Below are 21,748 nucleotides of genomic sequence, written 5' to 3' on the forward strand. Positions count from 1 at the left end.
ATTAAAAAATTGGAATGAATATTTATTGTGACGGCCGCATTAGCATGTTGTATGCAAAGATATCACGAATATTCTTGATCTTCTCTGAGGATTAAATAGGCAATCAACTTGTTAACCGTAGATAACTTAGATTATTTGCTTTCGATTCTACCTTTCAAGGACATTTCACTTTTCATTTTTTTATTTATGTAACTTGTGATTTTTATTGCATTTAATTGTATCGCGTGGTGTCTCTGTTAGTATTGCACTAGATTTCTCTCCGCATTCGCTGCAGCAGAGACTTCATTAGACTGACTGGATTTAATTTTTAATTATACCTGCATAAGTGCTAGTGGCAAAAGGATCTTCGGAATAATAAGTTAATGTATGCCTAACTTAGATTTGCTCCAAAAATTCTAGTCATATTTTTATCACATTCGGATCGCTACAGATCAGATCTCACCATTGGCATACATTTACCACAAACTTGCACTACATTCCCATTCACACGAGTTAGAATTCTATCGTCCAAACATATCTGACGTAAATCTGTATCGTATAATTGATTATTGTATGACTATTCGTACGTTGGAAATATAAATAAAAAAGGGGTTACGATGCAAGAAAAGTTTACGGTAGTTCGTCAAAAGCGTTCACTTCGCGTCACCCGAAAGACGTAAGTCAACGTCAGCAGCTGCAACTTTTAAAAACAAATAGCAACCCCACCACCTGACTACTCGCGTAAGAATTATACCAGCGTCGAGATGAATATGGCAATCGTCGTAGAGCCGATGGAAGTAACGACCGCTCGACAAGAAAAACCATTGTCGTATAGGGGCACGGTCATCGTCGAACGTATGTAAATCACGGTTCAACGATTTAATACGCCGTCACGATGAATTGCTAACGAACAAACTCTGTGCGTACCTGACGCGAAAACACCGCACGATTTTTGCACCGTATACTATGGCTATTTTTTGCCCGTCCACGAATGAATTACAAAGTAATAAACGATTGTTCAGAACAGTTTGCAACCTGTGCGTCTTGCGTCAGCAGCCGCTGACGGTTCGGCTGCTGCCGTGCCGTGCCGTGTACGCCTCCCCTCCGGACACGACAACCCCACCCCTACCTTTTTATTTTTCTCTTGATCCCCGATTGTACCTTTTCCAGTTGTCTGGAACGTCTGATCAGTCGGAGGTCTTGTAACGCGACTAATTAGCTTCGCGGAAGGATCGCCGCTCCAATTACGATGCCACCACGGGGATCGATCCTCCTAAAAAAACCGGCGAGAAAAATGTGGGACGAAATTTCTACCTGCGATCACGGTTTCCGTTACGGCTCCCGACGATGGAACACGTCGACGAGGTAAATACCTGAGCACATACAAATGTAACGGCCGTCATGCGTTAACGAATCGGTTAGAATCACGTCTCGTGAACTTTTTGACAAAACTCGTAATTATGGAACCGTCGCAATTTTATTTAATTGTCTGATATGCGAACCGAAGATTTTACGACGTTTCTGTGTTCCACTTACATTCGATTTTCTGCAAGTTAATTTGTCTAACGAATTTTGTTAGGATAAACAAATTCAGGATAAACCAATTTTTCCACCCGAATTCGAAATATTATCCAGAGAATTCAGAAGAACCGGTAATTGTATTTATTTACGCGAATCTAACCACCAATCGATGTACAATAACAGTTCTTAACACAAAAACGGTCATTACCTTCGTGTAGGTACGTTTAATAATCGTCGAATAGCTCACGGGTATACGCGATCGTTTGCAACGATGTTAACGCAGTGATATTCGCAGCAGCCTCGTCGGTTCGACTAGACCAAGAGAGAACGCGCGGTTTCCTTGTTCAAGTAGAACGTTGTCGGTGTGGCATGATCGTACAACAATAGAATAATACTTCTGACAAGTAGCTCCCCGGGCGCAGACAATCGTGCATGGGAACGGAATCGAGCGGGGCCCGTGTTGTCATCGGGCGATCGTACGTCCTTTTCTCGGAATGTAATGAGGTAAGAGGCCGATTACTATAATCGTCGGTGCTCGTTACGCCGTTACAACCGAACAACGCGCCGGGATATTCTATTGTAACGAAGAAACGGAACATCGATAGGAATCGCGGGGCTTGTCGGGACGAGGCGAAACGTCAGCCAGAGATTAGCTTCACTTCGATTATTACGCGTAGGTATTCTATGGTATTCTATCGAGTCCATCTAGCGAGATGGAACTCTTCCGTTTTAACCTTGAGACGTCATTAATAGGAGATCGAAAACACAACCGGCGCATTTAATGATACGTTTCTGGACGTATTGTCTTCGAGGATTATTTCTGGAAATTGATATCTGGGTCGAGATTGAATCGTAAATGGTACTTCGCGGATAGTAATTCATCTAATTTGATTCGCACGCGCGCGCACACATTTCCACGTTTAAGATTGTAGTTCCTTGTGATATTATTTCTATAGGAGTCTGCTAATTAATTCTTACATCTTGAACGGTAATAACCGATTAAATGAGATTAAACCGTCTAATTTGAGTCTGAATTTTATTTAATTGTATGTCAGTTGCGTAAAGATCGGTGTGCATCTCGATCTCCGCGATATTTCTAAATGACTATATTATATAAGAATAGAGATTGCGTAGAGTTTTCGAAGGTGAGCGTATTGATAAAAGGATGATTATTCCATGAAGTGGCAGAGATTGCAAATGATCCGATTAAAAAGGCTAAGCGTTTCAGAGTTACGACACCGGCCCGGTCGTGATGTGGAACAACGGGTTAGGTTTAAAAATAAACGAAATAATGTACTGCAGTCGAGAAAACAGATGTCGCTTTTCAGACGCGAGAATAGTGACTTCCAAATGCGAGCGCGGAAAGCGACGCGTAAATATCATTTATTGCCGGTTCGTTTACTAAAGCCGTTTAAGACGGAGCTTTTTCACTGTCGTCACACTCGTGGCGAGAACAAAACGTCCTGCGGTTCAAAGTGACCTTACTAATTCCAAAATGGTATCCCGAATAGAGGACAAAAAAAGTAATACGCTCGACTTCTTGTTGCATGAGACAAAAAAAGGATATCAATTTTTCATATCTTCGCGAAACCTCGTACATCTAATTTTCATCATCATGGAGCAGCTAATAAGAACTTAATCTCATTTCAAGTTAAACCAAAATAACTTAATGCTTTAATCATATCTGTTATTCTATTATCTTTATAGTTAACCATTATGTAGAACATATTAAGATTTACTATTGTTGTCGTTGTGATTGGGTCGATCAGGACACTTGAAAAATTCCAAAGCAGTACTTAAACGCAGGGACAGAGTACTCAACATTCCCAGGCATAAATCGCTGTCAAACATCCGGGTCCAATTTCTCCTGAACGCGAAGTCTCCATCGTCTTTCCTCCTAATGGAGTAGCCCGACCTCCAGCCACTCGACCACAATTAATCTCATCGACCTACCCAGTCAAGGGTGGTCTTCGTCGAAACAAAACCAAATGTTAGTCAAAGCGAAAGATGACATTTCTACGACAGTACTTAAAGCAATCCCAGTGTCACTTCGAACGAAATCCTTGCGACATCTGCGTACACTTCAGACAAGGGAGTCCCGGCGAACACGATCGAATAGACACTACACGTGACATGCGATCGCCGAAGTGCTCGGTCCTTTGCAGTCTCCTAGATCTCCAAGTGTACTAGAGATGCATCTATTTTACTCTAATAACAGATAACGAATAGAAACAATCTACAAAGACTTTGTCCGAATGTGTGCTGGGTATATTATTTCATCACCTTAATAATAAATGGATTCAATGCATTTATGGCATATGCAACCTTCTAAGAATCAATACAATAGAGAACGTAATAAAGTCTAATCTGATTTGTGTACTTGATATTCCATAGAATCCTTAACCAAACAGACAAATTTCAGTCCACCAAATCTCTGTATGAAAATTCACAAAAGTCATTCAACCCTCATCTGTCCCTCATTTTCCGAATTCAATTTGTCCCTCGGTTTTAAATTGACACAATGGTGAAAAATTAGTAGAGATAAGCAGTGAAATTTGCAATTTCTCCAAAATAAAATCACGGAGTTTCAGCTAAATTTACCTACACATAACAGAATGGCATCATTTCTTAAGGGAAAAATCTGTCAAATTGAGACGAGGGACGGATGAAGGTTAAGTACTAAATTAATCAACGTGTAGCACTATAAATTTCCCTGTATAGTGAAAATATTTTCTCAAACGATTTATATTATTACGCTGTATCGCTCAATATTCCTCAATGATTTATGTCATTACGCAACCAATACGATGGAGAAGCTGCTAGTAACCGTGCTCCAACAACAATGCGAATCATTGATGGGCTTTGTTCCCGACACACGAATGATCCAGACACGGTTTCGTTGATTCGCTCGTTTGGACAGCCGTCTCGTCGAGATAGCGGTTGGATCGTCCGTGGAATACAGAGCACTCACGCCTGTGTTTCACCGATGGATTTTCGTTCTCTCTTTCTCGATCCGTCTCGCGGGTTGCCGTTCGTCGGCTGGGCAGCGTGTGCGAGCGTGTGACGGCTCCGAAAGACGGGGGCGGTTGCGCCGAGCAGAACACTAACGCGTTCCAGATGCTGCCCGCTTTGTTCCCATCGATGCCTCTCCTCGCAATGCCGAAAATTTTGCTCCCCGTACTCTCCTCAGTCAACACTCCACACGCCATGCTCTTTCTCTGCTCTCCGTTCCAGAGCGGTCGTTCCGCGTTAAGTATTTCCGTTCGATTGTTTTTGTATATTTACCCTCCGCGGTTCTTGGCTTCCCGCTTTGTTTGGTTACTCGCGCGAACATCTAATTCTTCCTGCTCCCGCGTTCCTGCTCGCGAAAATCCGTTCCCCATTAGTCGTTTCTTTCGTTCGGATACAGTGTGATGCACCAGCTTGCGGTTTTATGGGGATTTAATAGCAATGTCGAAATTATGTTCACACTTATATGTGTATATAGAATACTCATTCATCGCGGTCAAACTGTGATTTGATATTTACCCATGTTCTTTCGATATCCCTCTGTAGGCAATCTGGGTTGTTGACGTGTCAAGAGAGATTTTTTAGGGACTTTCCTCCGAATTTTTATGTTTATCTATAGAAGTTTTAACATTCTGCTTGATTTCGGAGATACTTTAATAAATGTCCCAGAATTTTTTCAGATTTTTCGACAGCCTAAAACAGTGGGTAAATTAGGTATAGACGACCCAGTTTGCCTACGAAGTGCTAAGAAATATGTTTGCCTACGAATGGTTAAAAACGTTAACATAACCTTGACTGGCCATGTGTAAGAAAAATGGTAAGAATGGTATACCATATGGTGTATGTCGCATAAAGAAAGTGTCGTACGAAGTTTCTTTTCAAATTCTACACCCAAAAATTACGAAGAAGATCCAACATGCATAAGTTATTGGATCATTTTCAGTCGAAACCATTGTGGCAATGACATCATATTCCATTTCCGATGGCGCCACGTGCATATTGCATTCCCACGATTTCTTGCAACTTTTAAAATAGTGGATACCTTTACGCAACATCTCGAAATCTGTAAGCACGTAAATCTTGAGTGGTTCCAGATCCACGGAATCGAACGTTTCAGTGAAACCGTCACGATGTTCTCCGTTTCCCTGAACGCTGGGACCGTTCTGCGGTGCTTTCTCAGCGGCGTCATGTGACGCGTGCACGTGTACCATTTCTCTCTCTTTCTTTAGCCTTTCTCCAGGGCGAGAAAGACGCGGAAAAGAGAGCGTGCGAAGGACGAAGCCCGCGCTGGACTACGAGGACCGAGCGGGCCTAAAGATTCGTGGCAACTTGACACTGAACACATGGCTCCACTTCTCGAACCCACACACACAGACACATAGACACACACACACTCGCCACCAGAAGACCCTCCGTTTCTTCTTGCCCTTTCCCAGCCCTCCCTAGCCGCTCCAGTTTGGTTTCCTTCACTTTTGTGTTGGACGCACCCCCGCTCCTACGATGGCCTTTTCATCTTTCTGTTCCTCGTCCAAATCCGTGCTCTTGCATATCGATGCCCTTCACGGATTGTGCAGCGAGCTTTAATTCGATTCGATCGTACCGTGCTACGAACAGAGAGAAGTCTTTCGATGAATAGGTAAACTTGAATGATTTTACAGTCTTTCCTTTTGAGGTAACGATTCGTTACTCGGTGTGATCCCTTCTTAACGCTTTGTCTCGTCGATAATGGTACGTAAGATTTGTGTGTAAGAAGCTGATGGTTGGAAATATGGTATGAACGATTTAATGGTACCAATGTTTTCATAGAGTATAATCATGTGAAATACATTGTTATTCTGAGATTGGAAATATTTTCTCGATGTGCAATACGGCTGAGTAGTAGATGTCTGAAATAATAGCGGAAACGCGTTGAAATCCGGATCCCGTGTATCGAGGAAAAGTACAGTTTACGATCAGTCACCGAGAGGTCAGGTCACACGAAGTTCCGCGCTATTCGCGCAATTGATTACACGCTATCAGTAGTTTGTCACGGTTTTTATTACTAAGAATGACACACGGTGCTATATGAATGAGCTTAAATATATAGGGTGATTTTGAAATAAAAGAGAATTTCATTTGGCTTCCAGTTGAGAGGTATTGATGTCTAGACTACTAGCTTGGAAGTGTGTAAATATTTTTAAGAAATTAATAGTACTTTTGAATAATATTAATATCAAATGATAGATTAACATTTTTAATTAATAACGATACTATAATTTCGAAAAAGACGAACAGTTTCAAACATTTCGCCAAATCGCGGAGAGATAATGTATTTCAATGCACGTGGAAGAGGCGAGCGTATGCTATCGTTGTTTCTTCGCGAAGTGTCCGTATAAAACGTCGTAAAAACAATTTTTACGTAATGCGAACTGCTTCGCTGTGGCTGCACCGAACACGTCTGCTTTCTGTCAGTTTTCATCGACGCCTTGAGGTCTTCGTTACGCATTTCTGACGCGATTGTCTGCCTTTCGTTGATTAAATAACAAACGTGTCGATTATCGCGCTTCAATTTCCGAGACACCAGTAAAAATATGTACTCCCTGATAAAAGAAACGTCCCACTCTGGTAGAATACTTAGAATTTCAAATTGCTCCACAGAATCCAGTAAGTTACCCTAGGAATTTTCTAATTCCCAACACCCGTATCTCGAAATCCCAAAAACCGTCACGGGAAACTCGAGCACATTGTCTGCAAGTGTTCTTCAGATTTCCAAGGGTTTTTCGAGCGGGGATGATTTGTTGCGACAGGGGGAAGGTTTTTCGAGCCGTGGTTTCCGCACTCGAACCAACCACCCAGGATAAAAACCAAAGCAACGTTCAGAATTCGAGTGTACCACTCGTTCCAGAATATCTCTTTACAAAACATATCATCCAAACTATTCTACGCGAAACTTCTTAAGTCATTACACAAGTAGGCACACTGCTTGTTCCATCGTGAGCGTAACAAAATTACGAAAAGCATCTCAGAAGGATCGAAACAAAGCAGACAATACTCAAGTATATACCCAAGAGAACAGCGTCTAAAAGAATACATTAACTCGAGCCGAGAAAAAAAAAGAGAAAAGGAGAAGCATCGAGGAGAGGCCTTGACGCGTAATCCAGCGATTTTTCAAAGCTCTTTCTCTCTCTCTCTCGCGGCGTCCTCTGTGCCCACATAGAAATAAGGAAATTCAGCGGTCGCGCGTAGGAGGCGGCAGCGGTGCCCGTTGGAAAAGCGATAGATAGCGGGCGGAGGTGGCCGGTGAAAGAGAACGGGAGAGTAGGAAAAAGGGGTTCGAAGGCGTAGTAGAGGCGACGACGGGCTCGGCGGTCCGCTGATAACGTATTCTCGGTAGAAGGAAGAAGACTGACGGAAGATTGCTTTTACAGGCAGCCGACAGACCCGTATACCGTTGTCGGTTCCTGTGAATGTGTTACTCCTCTCTCTCTCTCTTCGCCGTCGTGCTTCTGCGTTTCTCGTCGCGTCGTGAAAACACGAAAGAGAAAGAAAGAGAGGACTGTAGTCCTCCCGGGCTGGGACAGAGCTTCGGGGTGGTGGCTTGACGGGGTCTCTCCGACGGTGATAGCGTCGCGACGTCGTGTGGTAGTGATGGGCCGGTGTTGTACGCTCGTAGAGAGCCCCCAGGTAACCGTGTGTATGCGTGTGCCTGTGGTCCGCACCCGCTCATACATAAACAAGAGATCGGCCGACGCCGCTTCAAAAGAAGAGACGCTAGCTGGGACTCCATTATGTAGAGCATATCCCACGGCGGTCCTATAAAGAATACTAACGATATGGCTTTCTCTCCTCGCCAAGGTTTTCTCGCTCCTTCGACATCTCGTGCCTACCTGGCTGAGAACCCCTGGTCGACCGTCGACGCCCGCGGAGAACGCACCATCCTTCCGTCAAGAAAACTCACCCTTACTTTTTTTCCTTTACGGTGGTTCTTTTGCTTGTCGAAGAATGTGATCTTCCTCGTTGTCACGTGTAGACGTGCTCGAAGACCGATTAATGGACTCGATTAATTAGTCGTCGATGAAAAGGGGCCGCTTACCACACGTGGGGAAAATCGGGTCACTCAGGGTTGGTTGAAGATTCTTGTTTAGTTTCTTGGTGGTCGTGTCTGAAAAGATTCCTGTTTTCGTCGATAGATACTCTTGTTGGAGATGCGAGGTTGAGTCGTGAATATTGTTGCTTCGGGGTGACCTGCCGCACGATATTTTATTTGTTAACTCGTATTTGTTACTCAACACACAAACTCGTTAACAGAACTTAGAGTAGGAGTTTTTACCACACACATATCTGAAAGGACCGTCTTCGATGATTGTCTGTATGAGACTCTCTCCTGGAAATTTATTTAGAACAATCTCTTCTTAATGACCTCTTCGGTCTAACCATCTTCAGTTACATAGAGCTTAGGTAATTGGATATAGCTGTGCAGATAATTCGTTTCACCGGAATGCAAGAGCGACAATATCTTCCTTGTTCTTAAATTCCTTTCATCCGTGGACGATTTACAATTTACATTTAGTCTAGAATCTCTTCAGCATTATTCTTAATGAACGGATTTCATTTACTTCTTAATCGATCGAAGACAGGTAATACGAATTTTTCCGAACAAATATATTTTCTTCATCCTTGAAGCAAGTTACTTATAACTCGACCCAATAGTAACATCGGACTTCCGTCTTTCTATTCCCTACTTCTGTTTCCTTTACTTACAGAAGTAAAATTGTTTCAAACACTGTAATTCGAACCGTGTGATTGTATCGAAACCTTAAAATTAGAACTAATTCAAGTTTCTTGTATTTCCTCGAACACGAGAAGGAAGCCCGTTTCCCTTCCTGGTCCACGGAAGGGAGTCGCTGCCGCGAAGCTGGTGTAAACGTCGATCCCCGCCTCTGGTATTATTTTTCCCACTCTTTTTGTCTCGTGCAATCCCGCCAAGAGGAATGGTCGGGGGGGGGGGTGCAAAAGAAATAATTGAGATAACGAGACAGAGAATACGAGAAAGTAAATTAATGATCTCTTATCGGCATTGTACGCGCCGCGCCTCGAAGGGCCTCGGCTTCGACAGCACGAAATTAGTCGGTAGCGCGCGCAGTATCTTCGTGTATGCCCTTCGTGTACGTGTACGCGCGAGCACGTAATCAGCGCTCTGGTCGGACTTAATTATAAAGCACTCGGCGCCGACCGTTTCCATCGGCGGACGAGAATATAATGACTTTAAAAATCTAGTGTTCTCCCTTGGTTCCGCTTGGAATTAGTTTCACGCTCTATCTCATCAAATTAATTCCGTCGATTCGTCAGCTGTCGGTATTAATTGTTTCCACGTCACGACCGTGGGTTCACACGATCCAGGACGAATTTCCTCAACGAAGACGTGTCCACCTTCACGGTGAAACGTGTTCCTTCTTAATAGATGTCCTGTAGGACTGCATCGTGAATGCTTCTCGCCAGTAACGGAAGTCGACTCGAATCACCCAACCTTCGAGTTTGTCTCTCCTTCTTTCTCTCTATCCCCCTCCCTTTGACAACGCTGGAACACACCACCGCCACCCCTGTACGGCTACTTGAGCCCGAACAGATGCTGCATCCCCAAAAAACCACGCTCCCATTGTGCCACTAATAGAAAGTCAAGCGTCGGCTTACACGCTGCTGCCTCCGTAGTCCTCTTGCTCGCAGCGCGAGCGCGTAGCCGCTCGAAAAATTCGACTGTCCGGTATACCGCGGACCCCTTTAATTGGTCTCGACGGGGCCTGGAAGGATTCAGAAACAGATTGTGAGACCGTGATTTTCGCGTTAATTTTCGAGTGCTCCGTTGCGTCGCGCCCTGCGTGAATCGGTGTATGGTGGTGGGATCGTCGTGGTGGTCGATCATTTGTGACAGTGTCGTGGAACATAGTTCGAAATTGGCTACGGATAGTTGACAGTTTCTTCTGGTGTGGATATATGTTCGATGTTACGTTGAAATTGTTACGTGTTCGTGTATAGGACGAATTGTTATTAATGTAGAAGTGAGAAACAGACCGCAGGAGGATACTAATTGTAAGTTTTATCGACTAGACATTCGTATATATGTTTTATTTATTTTTTGTGCTTACGTATTTTGGGAATTTTTCTGTGCATACATGACAAATCGAGAAATCGTAGCGAAGAGTAAATTAAATACGTTGATACAGGCTGTCATCGAATGTCCAAGAAATCGATGAATCGAAATCCAGAATGATCGCCTGGAATTCGATTTGTTATTTCAGACGACAGAGACAACTGTTCTGTTCCGGTTCGATTCATAGAAATTAGCGAGCAACGAGAGTTCGAAGTTCAGAGTTTGCGCTTCCGATCGTGCGGGATTCTTAAGTAGTGCGTCTGATAACGGGCCGACATCGATAAACCATGGGGCTCATCCGTTGCGAATGCGAGATAAATCGACGAATCTCCCTGTTTCTGTTCTACAAGCGTTCTCTTTCTATCTCTCGCTGCCATTCAATCTCCATTCATTCAGATACCGATTCGTTAACTTCGTGAAATGAACAATTACACGAGTAATCTTTTTTTCTTTCTACGTAGAGCTACCAGGTATTTCTCTCTTTCTCTCGTTGTTCGTCCCTTTCCCTTTGCTTAGCCATTTTGATTCGATGCTTCCGATGAAAATGTCAACCAAGGAGCCGCGTTTTATTTTGTGTTTCCCGAACCCATCTCGTCGAAAGGAAAGAAAAACCAAGCGCACAGTTACCAGTCCTCGTAACAAATTTTCTACCTTCGTTTTCTTTTTTTCTTTTTTTTCTAAAAAATCGATCAGACGGTTTAAAACCCCGTTTTATTTTTTTTTACTCTCTTCGTTGTGTTTTTATCCGTACCTGAAGATATCGATAAATTCTCGACGGTCTGTTATTACGATCGATAGCCGAGGGAGAACAACGACGACTTCGTTTCCCAATATATATAAGACGATACGAGGAGGGAAGTGAACCAACCAAAAATTGATGCAATTGGAGAGGAGGGGGGAACAATACACGCATGCTCGTGTCCCGATTATATTGGTGATTAATCGTGTGTTCCGGTTAGTCTTATTACGACTATCGGTGAAGTAATTATGAAATTACCCGGTCCCAGAAGCGTATAGTAAACTGAAACGCAATTATCTTGCGCTTACGCTTGATGTACGACTGGACACAATGCTCTCGAGACGCGACTTATCGGGAAAGGTCGAACATCCCAGTTACACTTACTCCATAGATAAATTATCATTGAGACCAATGTTATGGCATGCATTTTATATTACTGGCTGCTTCTGTGTTATCGCTAAACGCAGACTGCAATTCCTATTGCGGGAGGATGGGCCATTCCCTACCACCCGATCTCCTCATCTTCGTCCCACTTCCGCCTTACCGACAGCTGCGAGCCACACGCATTAAAGAATAAGCAATTCGCCCCGAAAGTTTCGAAAAACCTTAACATTCACAGATTTACTAATTCGACAATCCATGATCAATTGAAATAAATCAGATTTTTCTTAACCTCGATATATCACCCAGAATAGATTCATTTCGCCGAATGACAGAGATTTATTTTGTCACCAATTTTATCCGAATGGATACAGGACACAGCCGCTCTTATTTTCTACACGCTTTCCTGTGTGATTTCAGTCATCGGTCCTTGACGGCATCTGGCGGTTAAAAATATATTCTTTTTTTCCCCAGCTTCTTCGCCTCTGTCTCTGTATGTGCCCGATGCCGTCTCCTAGGCCCCCTCGGCCTAGGCTTAGATCCGCGTTTCGCGAAGCAATTACGCCGAGCGTGAAACGCAGACGGCTCTCCGCGCACTGTGTCTCTGTTTCCCCGTGACAGAAATACTTCTCGTATAAGGACGCAAGGGACGTATACCGGTGCCTCGACTTTGTCAGGCTCGCGACGACAAAAACGGTCTGCAGGAAATCAGAACGGGGCCCCCTCCGTCACGGTTAGACAATGAAAATGTAGGAACCAAGCGGACAATGTGACAATGACAGAACAGCCCGGCCGCCAGGCGAAATTTATCTCGGCGAACGCTCGTTACTCGCTCAATTTTCCTTCGCGTATGCTCGTTTCGAACAGCGGCGAATAACCTCGCGTGGAATAGAATTTTCGTGGGGATACATCTGACATAATCGTGGGTATTCTATATCGAACAATGATCTGTGAACTATGCAGCTGATTTTAGTTGTTTTACTTGTGATACTCATGGATTAAGATCGCTAAATATTTTATGAATTGAAGAGTAAAACCGTTCTGGTACCCGGCAATTTTTAGCCCACTCGACCCTGACAGTCTTTCAAAATTTCATCCACATTCTTTCCTTTGGACAAAAGAAAGCTCGAGACTATTTTTATGACACCTGGCGCCTCATCGTTCTTTAAAATTATATCTCCGTGACAGCCGCCCAGCGCTACAGTCGCTGACATCCTCGTGTCGGCGGCGCGACATTCCGAGAATGTTTCACATCTAAGACGGTTTTCAGTGAGAAGAAACAATCATTGAATCTCTGAGAAGCAATGGAACTGTACAAGATACGTAAAGTGGATGTTTTATGGAATCGAAAATTACGATCTTTTTGCAAATCCTTTATCGATAATTCATAATCGACCCCCCAATTTAGAGAGAGTAATTATGCAGTGATTATCATCGAATTTTATTTCTTGATCGACGAAGTAGTATGAATGTCAGACTTGCAAAAGTTTTAAGTTCCTTGACGTAGTATCGTATCAGTTTTCTAGTGAAGTCATGAAACATTGACGTAGTATTATAGTACTTACAATACATCTTTTCCCATATACATATCTTATCTGAAGAGCCAAAGGCTAAGAGGAAGGACATTCGGACTATGAATGTTCTCGACTTGCGCAACAATTGATTCTCTTTTTAAAATCCAGCTCCGAGCGATAGATTCTGGCCAGAAAGAATGGACAGAAGCGTTTGTCCCGAAGATAGTGGAGAAATTCGGCTGAATTCCATCATTATCGTGTCCTCGGGGTCACTGTCGCCACGATGGACTTTCAACTATCTAGACCCAACCTTGCTAGCCGGCTTAATATATCCGCCATTTTGGTCGTCGTTGATCGAGACAGAATTTTCATTCATACATTGTGAGTTAGTCATCGATGACTAATACGATAAGATGATACACCACACCGAAATATTCAACTTTTTGGTTGATGTATCGATCCTACAAAGATCAATGACACATGACTACTTCCACATTTTTTTAAAAAGAATTTAATATCTTCATAGGGAAAATACGGACTGAATCACTGATCAACACGTTACGCGATTGTTACTTCCTTATCTTTGTTTCAATTTTTTCTTTCATTTTTCTTGTTCCATCTGTTCCGCTGAATTCTTATACAGCAAAGAAACTGTGCATACAATTTGAATAACTACAAATTCATGAGTCACTGTACATTTCCAACAAGATCTCTAAAATATTACTGACGATACATACGTTTCTTCTTCAGGACTCAAAACTCTGTATTCAGTTTGTAGAATAAAGTACATACAGTAAAACTCCATTTAGTGTAACGAAATTTTCGTCAATGCCCGATTTACAAAACTCTTGCTAAGTTCCTATTATCCTAACTAATTTCCGAGTTATGGTTCAGCAAATCACAAACAAGAACCTAAACAAGACATGAACTAAAATGTTTTGACCCTGTATTAAGCATTCTAACTTCTAACTGCCCTGACTGAGATTTCGGGTGATTCTCTGCGGTTTCGGGGACCACAACGTATTCATTTACTTTGATCCGTCACCGATTTTGCAACCTCGCTATATCTTGCCCTGTATTTACAATAATTTTCGGGTGTGTTACGAGCGATGTAACACATGCGACTCCATAGCAAAGGGAAACACGTGTTCGACGTCCCAAGTTTCCTCGCGATGGCGCGCGTGCACGAAATGCACACTCGTATAACCCAGTCGAGGCCTGTGTATCGCGTGGTCTCGCGAGAAAAAAAGACCGGTCGGTCACGCGTGCACGCGGGAAGCTGCGAGAAAGCAGAGACCGAGAGCGTATTGTGGCGCAACACAGCCTAGACCGCTCGCGTCGTCGCTCTTTGTTGCTCGGTGGAAATCGCAGATTTCCTGAGATTCCAAGAACGCGGGGAACGCCCGAGAACTTTACTTTTCCATGACTTGTTTGCGTTCCGAGAAGCTGGAAACCTCCTCAAATATTTTCCACCGATTTAATTCATCTACTCTTGGATAATTTACTTCGTTATCACTAGTTCTTATTTCTTATCACTAGTTACCACTAGTTTTTATTTCTTATCGCTAGTTATCGCTATTATTTATTTCTTATCACTAATTATCACTGGTTTTTACGCAGTTATCACTAATTATCACTGGTTTTCACTCCGTTGTCACTAAGTATCACTAGTTTTTACTCCGTTATCACTAGAGTAACTAGTGATAAGAAATTAAAACTAGTGATAAGAAATAAATACTAGCGATAACTAGCGATAAGAAATAAAAACAAATGGTAACTTATCACTATAAGAAATAAAAACTAGTGATAACAAAGTAAGAACTAGCGATGCTGAAGTGACAACTAGTGATACTAAAGTGTTCTGTCTCTATGACACACATAGGCTGCTCAGCAGAGGTAAGCTATCTACCGGTGACACGTTTATGGTCACGGCAGTTAAACGACAAAGCAAGCGGCTTGCCTTCCAACCCTAGCAACGAGCGATTCACCCTGTATACTTGGGCTCATAATTATAAACACATACGAAGGTTCACGATTACGTGTCCAGTAGTGAACTCGTAAAACGATCTCGAAAAATCGACACCGCAGACTGGTCGCGATTTCGGGACCGAACAAACGACAGAGAAGCACAGCGTAGTCGTTCGTTCTGTTTCTGACCTCGCAACCTCGCTCTCAGTTTCGCCAGTCGCGCGATAATCGGTGCCCGGTCTTCGTATATTTCGCTTAGATTGCCGCCCCCGCCCCGCGTCCCCACCCGGTTGCCGCCGCGATCTTGGTCGATTGACGGAAAGAACGTTACGACACGCTCTCACAACAATAATAATTCACGCTCAATAATCGCGGCGCTGATTATTGCGCCTCATGTTACGATTTACGTAATCCGGGTTCCGCGGCGGGCCGGCTCGTTCGGCGGGAGCCTGTTCCCCGTCCATTCGCGATTTAGATTTAGATTTGGTAATTTGTAGACGGAAATGAGCGGATCACGGTCCTCTTACTGAGCTAGCCAAATTAACGACAGATAGAGTTCAGACGGATGTCGGGAAGGGTCGCCTGGTAAGGAGACGATCGTCGCCTAGGTCGCAGTCTCGCTCGTCCCTAGATTCTCCTGGACCCCCTGGTCTATCCTTGAAATCGGTTTAGGCAATAGAGAGGTGGGGATGATGATCTTCGATTTTGTAGGTGGAGACACCAGAATTACACTCCACGGTAATTGTCCCCGCCTACATTCTCTCGTATCTCCGTTCTATAAGCAACAAGTCAAAGTTCTCCTGTGCCTGCCCATTTGTCCACGGAGAATGATTTACAACGGACTCGTCGGCAATGTGCCATTAACCGTGACATATGCTACCGGTGAACCATCGTACCTACTATTATGTATTGTAACGAGATTCCTACCGCACACACGCACACATACCGAGTCCGCGAGTATAATTCCGCCTTGCGGGGCCGAACGATATTGTAACGCGTACAACTTCGTTGCACCGATTACGTAACGTCCCACGGCTAGCCACGGTGCGACACGAGGAAACAAAGTGCTCCGTATGCAGTGCAATTAAACAAAAAAATCTATAAATTATCGGGTTTAGTAACAGCCTTGGGAGAGTATGCATAGGACGAATATAATGCATACGTACACATACGTACTTTACATACTCTTCACTATTAGACTACACGTGCGCGCGTATTGAAAGAGAATAAAATTGTGTACTCGGTCGGGCAACACGAGCCGACAAACTCACCTGGAACTTTTTCCGTTTTCGATTTCCAGATTGAGGATGTCCTCAAAGAGGAAGTCACCACCAACGAAGCTATCGGAGGGCGGGGGCGGCACGGGTACAGCGACAGGGGCCAACGAGGAGGAGGAGGACACGACCTCGTCGGTGACCGGTGGTCCCGGTGCCGAGATAGCTGTCGGTGAAGAAGATCCAACCACCCCCATTGGCATCGAGGAGTGTTATCCTCATCAGAGGGGAGGTGATTGCGAGTCGTCCGGGTGTTCGTCACCGGCGACGACCAGCGAGCCGGATTTACGGGACTCGCCATCGCCGTCGTCGAATTCTCTGCGCACCAGCAAACGTCAGAGGATCGTCCACGGGACCCAGGACACCCTCCCCTCCTACCCTTATCCTCACCATCATCATCACCACCATCATCATCATCATCACCACACGAACACATCGTCATCGTCGGGCGGTGTCGTGGAACCGGCCAGCTCCTCAGAGTGTGGCTCGCCCCCCACACCCCTAACCGTCGACCCGTACTACCCGAACCATCCTCATCATCACAACAACAACAACACGGTCACGCAGAACAACAACAACAACGGGGGCAGCAGCGCCACGCCCGGCGGCAAAAGATCCATGGACGACGTACTGAAGAGGTTAACCTGCAAGATGAACAGCGAGTCGTTGTCGCTGCAGGATGACACCGCCAACAACAGGCGGATCACCCCGCCGCCGTCGTCCACGCCGACCGGACACAACGCGCACGGGTTAGTTCAGGTGACATTAGACGATGTAAGAGGGAATCGGATGTTAATGTCTTAACATATTCGCAGCCGGCGGGATTTTAGGCGAGACCTTTAGCTGAATACCGCGTACAATTTTCAAAAATCTCTAACTGCGATTCTACTGTTTTTTAGGTTACATATTCTCTTTCTATGTATAATAACTATAATTTATAACTAATGACTTCATCTGATAAAGTTTGAAAAATGCCGAACAACTTTAGGCAATTATATAAAGAGAATATCTAACTTAACGAAACCTTAAAATCAAGGTAATGATCATCTTGCTAAAGAGAAACGGGTGATAAATGTTACAGATTTTGAAATGACGTGTAATTACGTTGCCGGTTACGAATGTGTTAACACGTTGGCGTCCCGTTGATCTTGCGTCACGGGACTTAAGCTACAGAGGGCCCAAAAATCGGGTACCAATGTATTGAGACCGTATTCACCGCGGAATCTATTGCTGACTTTCATTCGATCATGCCGGTTGTTTTATTTGACGTTGGAATTTGTATTGCACGCCGGTCACCGGTGACCGACGCGGAGTGAACAGAAAGTCCGGTGTCCGTCATCGGTGATGTGTTTAGACGGAAAATATCACACGGTGCTTCTTTGGCCTTGACCTATTAGTAGTAGTATATGGCATTTCAAGCAGGATTGAAAATACAAGGGGGTCGGAAACCATTAGCCTTTTCTACAATTAGAAACAAAGAGGACGGTAATTAGTTAATGATCATCGAGAAACATCTATTAGCCAAGGAAAACATGTAGAACCAGTTTTGTTCCAGTTATGCATATTTGCATGTTATCGCGTGTAACATGTAGCAAAATTGGGTACAACACGTATAAATCGCTTCGGTATCGGTTACGCAACCTATCACTCCTTTTAATTGGTCGATATTGTGCTCTAAGCCATTGAAATTGTAGATTCGTCACGGTGTTGCAATCGTCCAGCCTTAATCTGGTCCGTTGTCTTCGCGGCGCTATCACGTACTCAATACCTTACATAAGTGGTAAATATAACTTTAAAAAAAAAAACGCGGATCTCGGTACCCTTTATATCGTCGGAAACAGTTATCGCCTAACGGCCAAAACGAGGTTTGTTTCGTGCTACACTTCGAAGATCTGTTCTCAGACACTGAACCAAATATATAATTGAATGGGAAAATAAGTATAAAATTAGCTCATTAAAAATGCCTTAAAAGAGAACCACGAACCTGCATTTTTCAATCGCTCTGTATAACGTTTATCAATCTTTGAATGTTATTCTCAAATAGTTCATACGTAACAGTATCTTCATTATGTATTGGTTCTTTTATCGTTTCCTAGGAAGTGCAAGACTAGATGTTTGTCGATTGTCAGCGTCTTCCATTTTATGGCACATCCAGTTGGTATAAATCTCGCGAGCAAACTAAATTTAAGTACGTTTAACCGCGCTGCAAATTGTTCGTTATTCGTCTAAAATAGATCTCAAGTGCTGAAACAATTTTCAAGCAACGCCCACATTTTCGATTAACCGCGAGCTCGATCTACGAATAGGGAGTTTCGTCTTCGGAAAAATCTTCCGTATCTTCTCTCAGGATTCTTTCGAGAGATTGAAATTAATATTAATTTCCGTACCGATATATCATCACTTACAGCGGCGATTTTTCTTCCATTCCCCGTTATATCGGAGAGTACATTCGTGAATAACAACCGCGGCCCGCTTTTTGGCCCCACCGAGTGTCCTACAAAAGCGTCCATTGTTCCGGGGGAACGACAAGATCCACAGATTCCGCGTCGTAAACCGACTCTTCGTTACCGAACATCCATCCGAAATACAAAGCGAGCGGGCGAAAAGGAAGTCGGAAGACGGGAGAGGGCCGGGCAAAAAAACAAGGGGTCCACAGAGAGTGCCTGAAAATATCTGGACTTCTCTCGGCTCGAGACAAAGAAACATGTCTCGGAAAGACAGATAAGGGATCTGACGCCACCGAAAAATGGTGAATAAAAGTTCGAATGCTCGTTCTCGTGATACATATGAAGATTATTTTAATGGTGGACGAAAATTTTTTTTTAGTGACTTTTACAAATCAAACCACACTAGACAATTAAACAAAGTTCAGTTTAGACAATAAATATTTAGACGAACTGTATAAAACTTTTGAGTTTACAGTGTTCTTGATTCTAGAAGGTACAATTGGAGACGCTATTTTTAATTTATGAAGCGTATCTAGAGTTTAGATTAGGACGAAGAAAATAGAATATGTATCGCGGAATATACAATGGCAACGCGTTATCGACTACAGAAGACGTTCTAATTTCCGAGACGAAAAGGTTGATCGTGAAAAACACTACGCATCATTATTTATAAGTCACGCTCGTTTGAAAATCATATAGTTGCATGCAGAAACTCCTCGTTACTTTGTTGAAACGGCGCGATACGAAAAACGTCATGGCAAAAACTAGAACCGGCTCGAAGTTATCACGAGCGGCCCCCGGTGCGTGTGTAAGTTATCATCGTGACGAACGATTAGTCTATATTTAACGATATAGCACGGTCACGTAATAATAATTGCTCTATGTAATCAGGTCCGTCAATGAATTGATTCTTTGTATCGGTGAGGACGGAGACGCCGTGAGGATTTTCCGTTCCCACTGTGCATACAATGTACAAAGTCGAGAATACAGAGTAAAGATTATCCGCACGTGGCTAATTATGGGTTGCCAGTAATCGATTCCATGTCGATTTCGAACCGTTCCACGTAAAGTTCGATGGAATAAATAAAGATGTAATTGTTTTCAGTAAATACATTCGTTCGATTCAATTAACTGTACATCTTCGGTAAAAAAATTTCGCTACTGAGGCAACGGGGGTGGAGCTATTTTAGAGAAGCAATGGTAAATTTGTCTCGACCAGAGAACAATTATTAAATTATCAACAAAGAGAGTATAGGTACATAATTTCAAATAGTGCAAAAATTTTCTTTTAATCTTCCCACTGCAAAAAACGTTCCCAACGTGTCTTTTCACTTTTCAATCCTCTATAAACCCTCTAACGGCAACATATGTAACATCGATGCTCGTCAACATGAATCGAGAAGGATGTCGAATAGCTTCGGAAAAATGGCCGAAACGGTAACAGAACGCGGTCCGAGGGAACACGCGCAATCATTGAAAGTAAAGTGAACTTGGCAACGGTGAACGAGCGGACAGAATCGTGCCAGTCGACTACCCACACCGCCTCGCTCGCCGATACCGGGGCCAAAATTCTTCCAAAATTCAGCCAACTGTACGACAAACCCGCACTTACCGCGACGTTCACCCGCTTTTTTGGAATACATTCAATTCTGGACGCGATTCCCCTCCACCGACCCCCCACCCCCGTGCCGCTACGTGTAACGGGATTCGCCTCGAAAATACTTGTTTAACGGTCGATCGCTATCCGCGGTTTTCAAGTAAATTGCAGCCTTCGTAATGGCCGATGAACGCCGTGACGCATGGCTTTCGACGGGAATCATCGTCCCTTCGTTCTCTTCTCTCAATCATCATCCACCGCGTACGAAGGATTTTACGCTGGTGCGCTTGGGAACGTGGATGAGAATAAGCTGGGATCAGACACTAGAATTTTATTTAATTTTCGAGTTGGTAGAATATTTCGTAATTTTCAATTGGCATGAATTTAATTTCGTTTTGGTTGAGATAAGATGAAGTGTACATTATTTCTGGTTGACTGGTGATCATCGACAAACATTTGGTTCTCTTCAGAATTGGGAAACTTGAATCAGAAGGTTCTTTCAGAACCTGGATGAAAATTATACGGTTGACTTGTACTACTTGCGTTTAGGTGTCGAGTAACAGACTTTATTATATGAAAATATATATGCGTAGGGACAAGTGGAATGAGATAGATGAATACCTCGATACATTCTCTTCGTTTCGTACCGCTGGCGGACAGATAACGAAGGAAGTAGTGCTTTTTATATTTCTTATCTTTGGTCGTCTCCAGTTATGAATCTTGTCGTACAATTTGTACTAGACAGTGTCCAATAATAGATAGTATCCAGAATAACTTAATTTATCGCATACAGAAGTATATTCGACGTGTCAAAGGAACACGATCTAGCTTAATCTTTGATTCTTCGAATCTTTGCAATGACGACAAGTTTATCTTCTGCATATAGTATCTCATGTGGAACACTATCTGCTTTACTTTGCATGTCACTCATGTGTCTGGATGAAGACGATTGTGAAGTTATAAATACATAATGTTCAATTGTACAGTACGATCGTGTACGTCGATAGGAGCCGAGGGTTAAGCAAGCCACTACGACTGATAGGAGGCAAAATAGGCCAGTGTCAGTATTTATAAGCACAAACACAAGTAGAAGTAATGAAGATAGAGATGCACTTAATCGTGTGCATAGATCGATTTTCTGTAACACGAAGGAAACATCCTTTGAAAAAATTCTGTAGAAGAAATATTGATT

General features: G+C 43.4%; 1 protein-coding gene across 3 annotated transcripts in view; it reads left to right on the forward strand.

Annotated features, from left to right (window-relative positions):
- Positions 1-21,748, forward strand: part of LOC107195105 (transcription factor SOX-5) — a 184,079-nt gene that overhangs the window by 125,275 nt on the left and 37,056 nt on the right. For all 3 annotated transcript variants that reach the window (XM_015584882.1, XM_015584883.1, XM_015584884.1), the window contains one exon: positions 16,539-17,261. In XM_015584882.1, coding sequence (XP_015440368.1) covers positions 16,539-17,261 — 723 coding nt within the window. The remainder of the gene's footprint in view (positions 1-16,538; positions 17,262-21,748) is intronic.

The sequence above is a fragment of the Dufourea novaeangliae genome, unplaced genomic scaffold (genome assembly GCF_001272555.1).
Source record: "Dufourea novaeangliae isolate 0120121106 unplaced genomic scaffold, ASM127255v1 scaffold49, whole genome shotgun sequence".
Lineage (NCBI taxonomy): Eukaryota > Metazoa > Arthropoda > Insecta > Hymenoptera > Halictidae > Dufourea > Dufourea novaeangliae.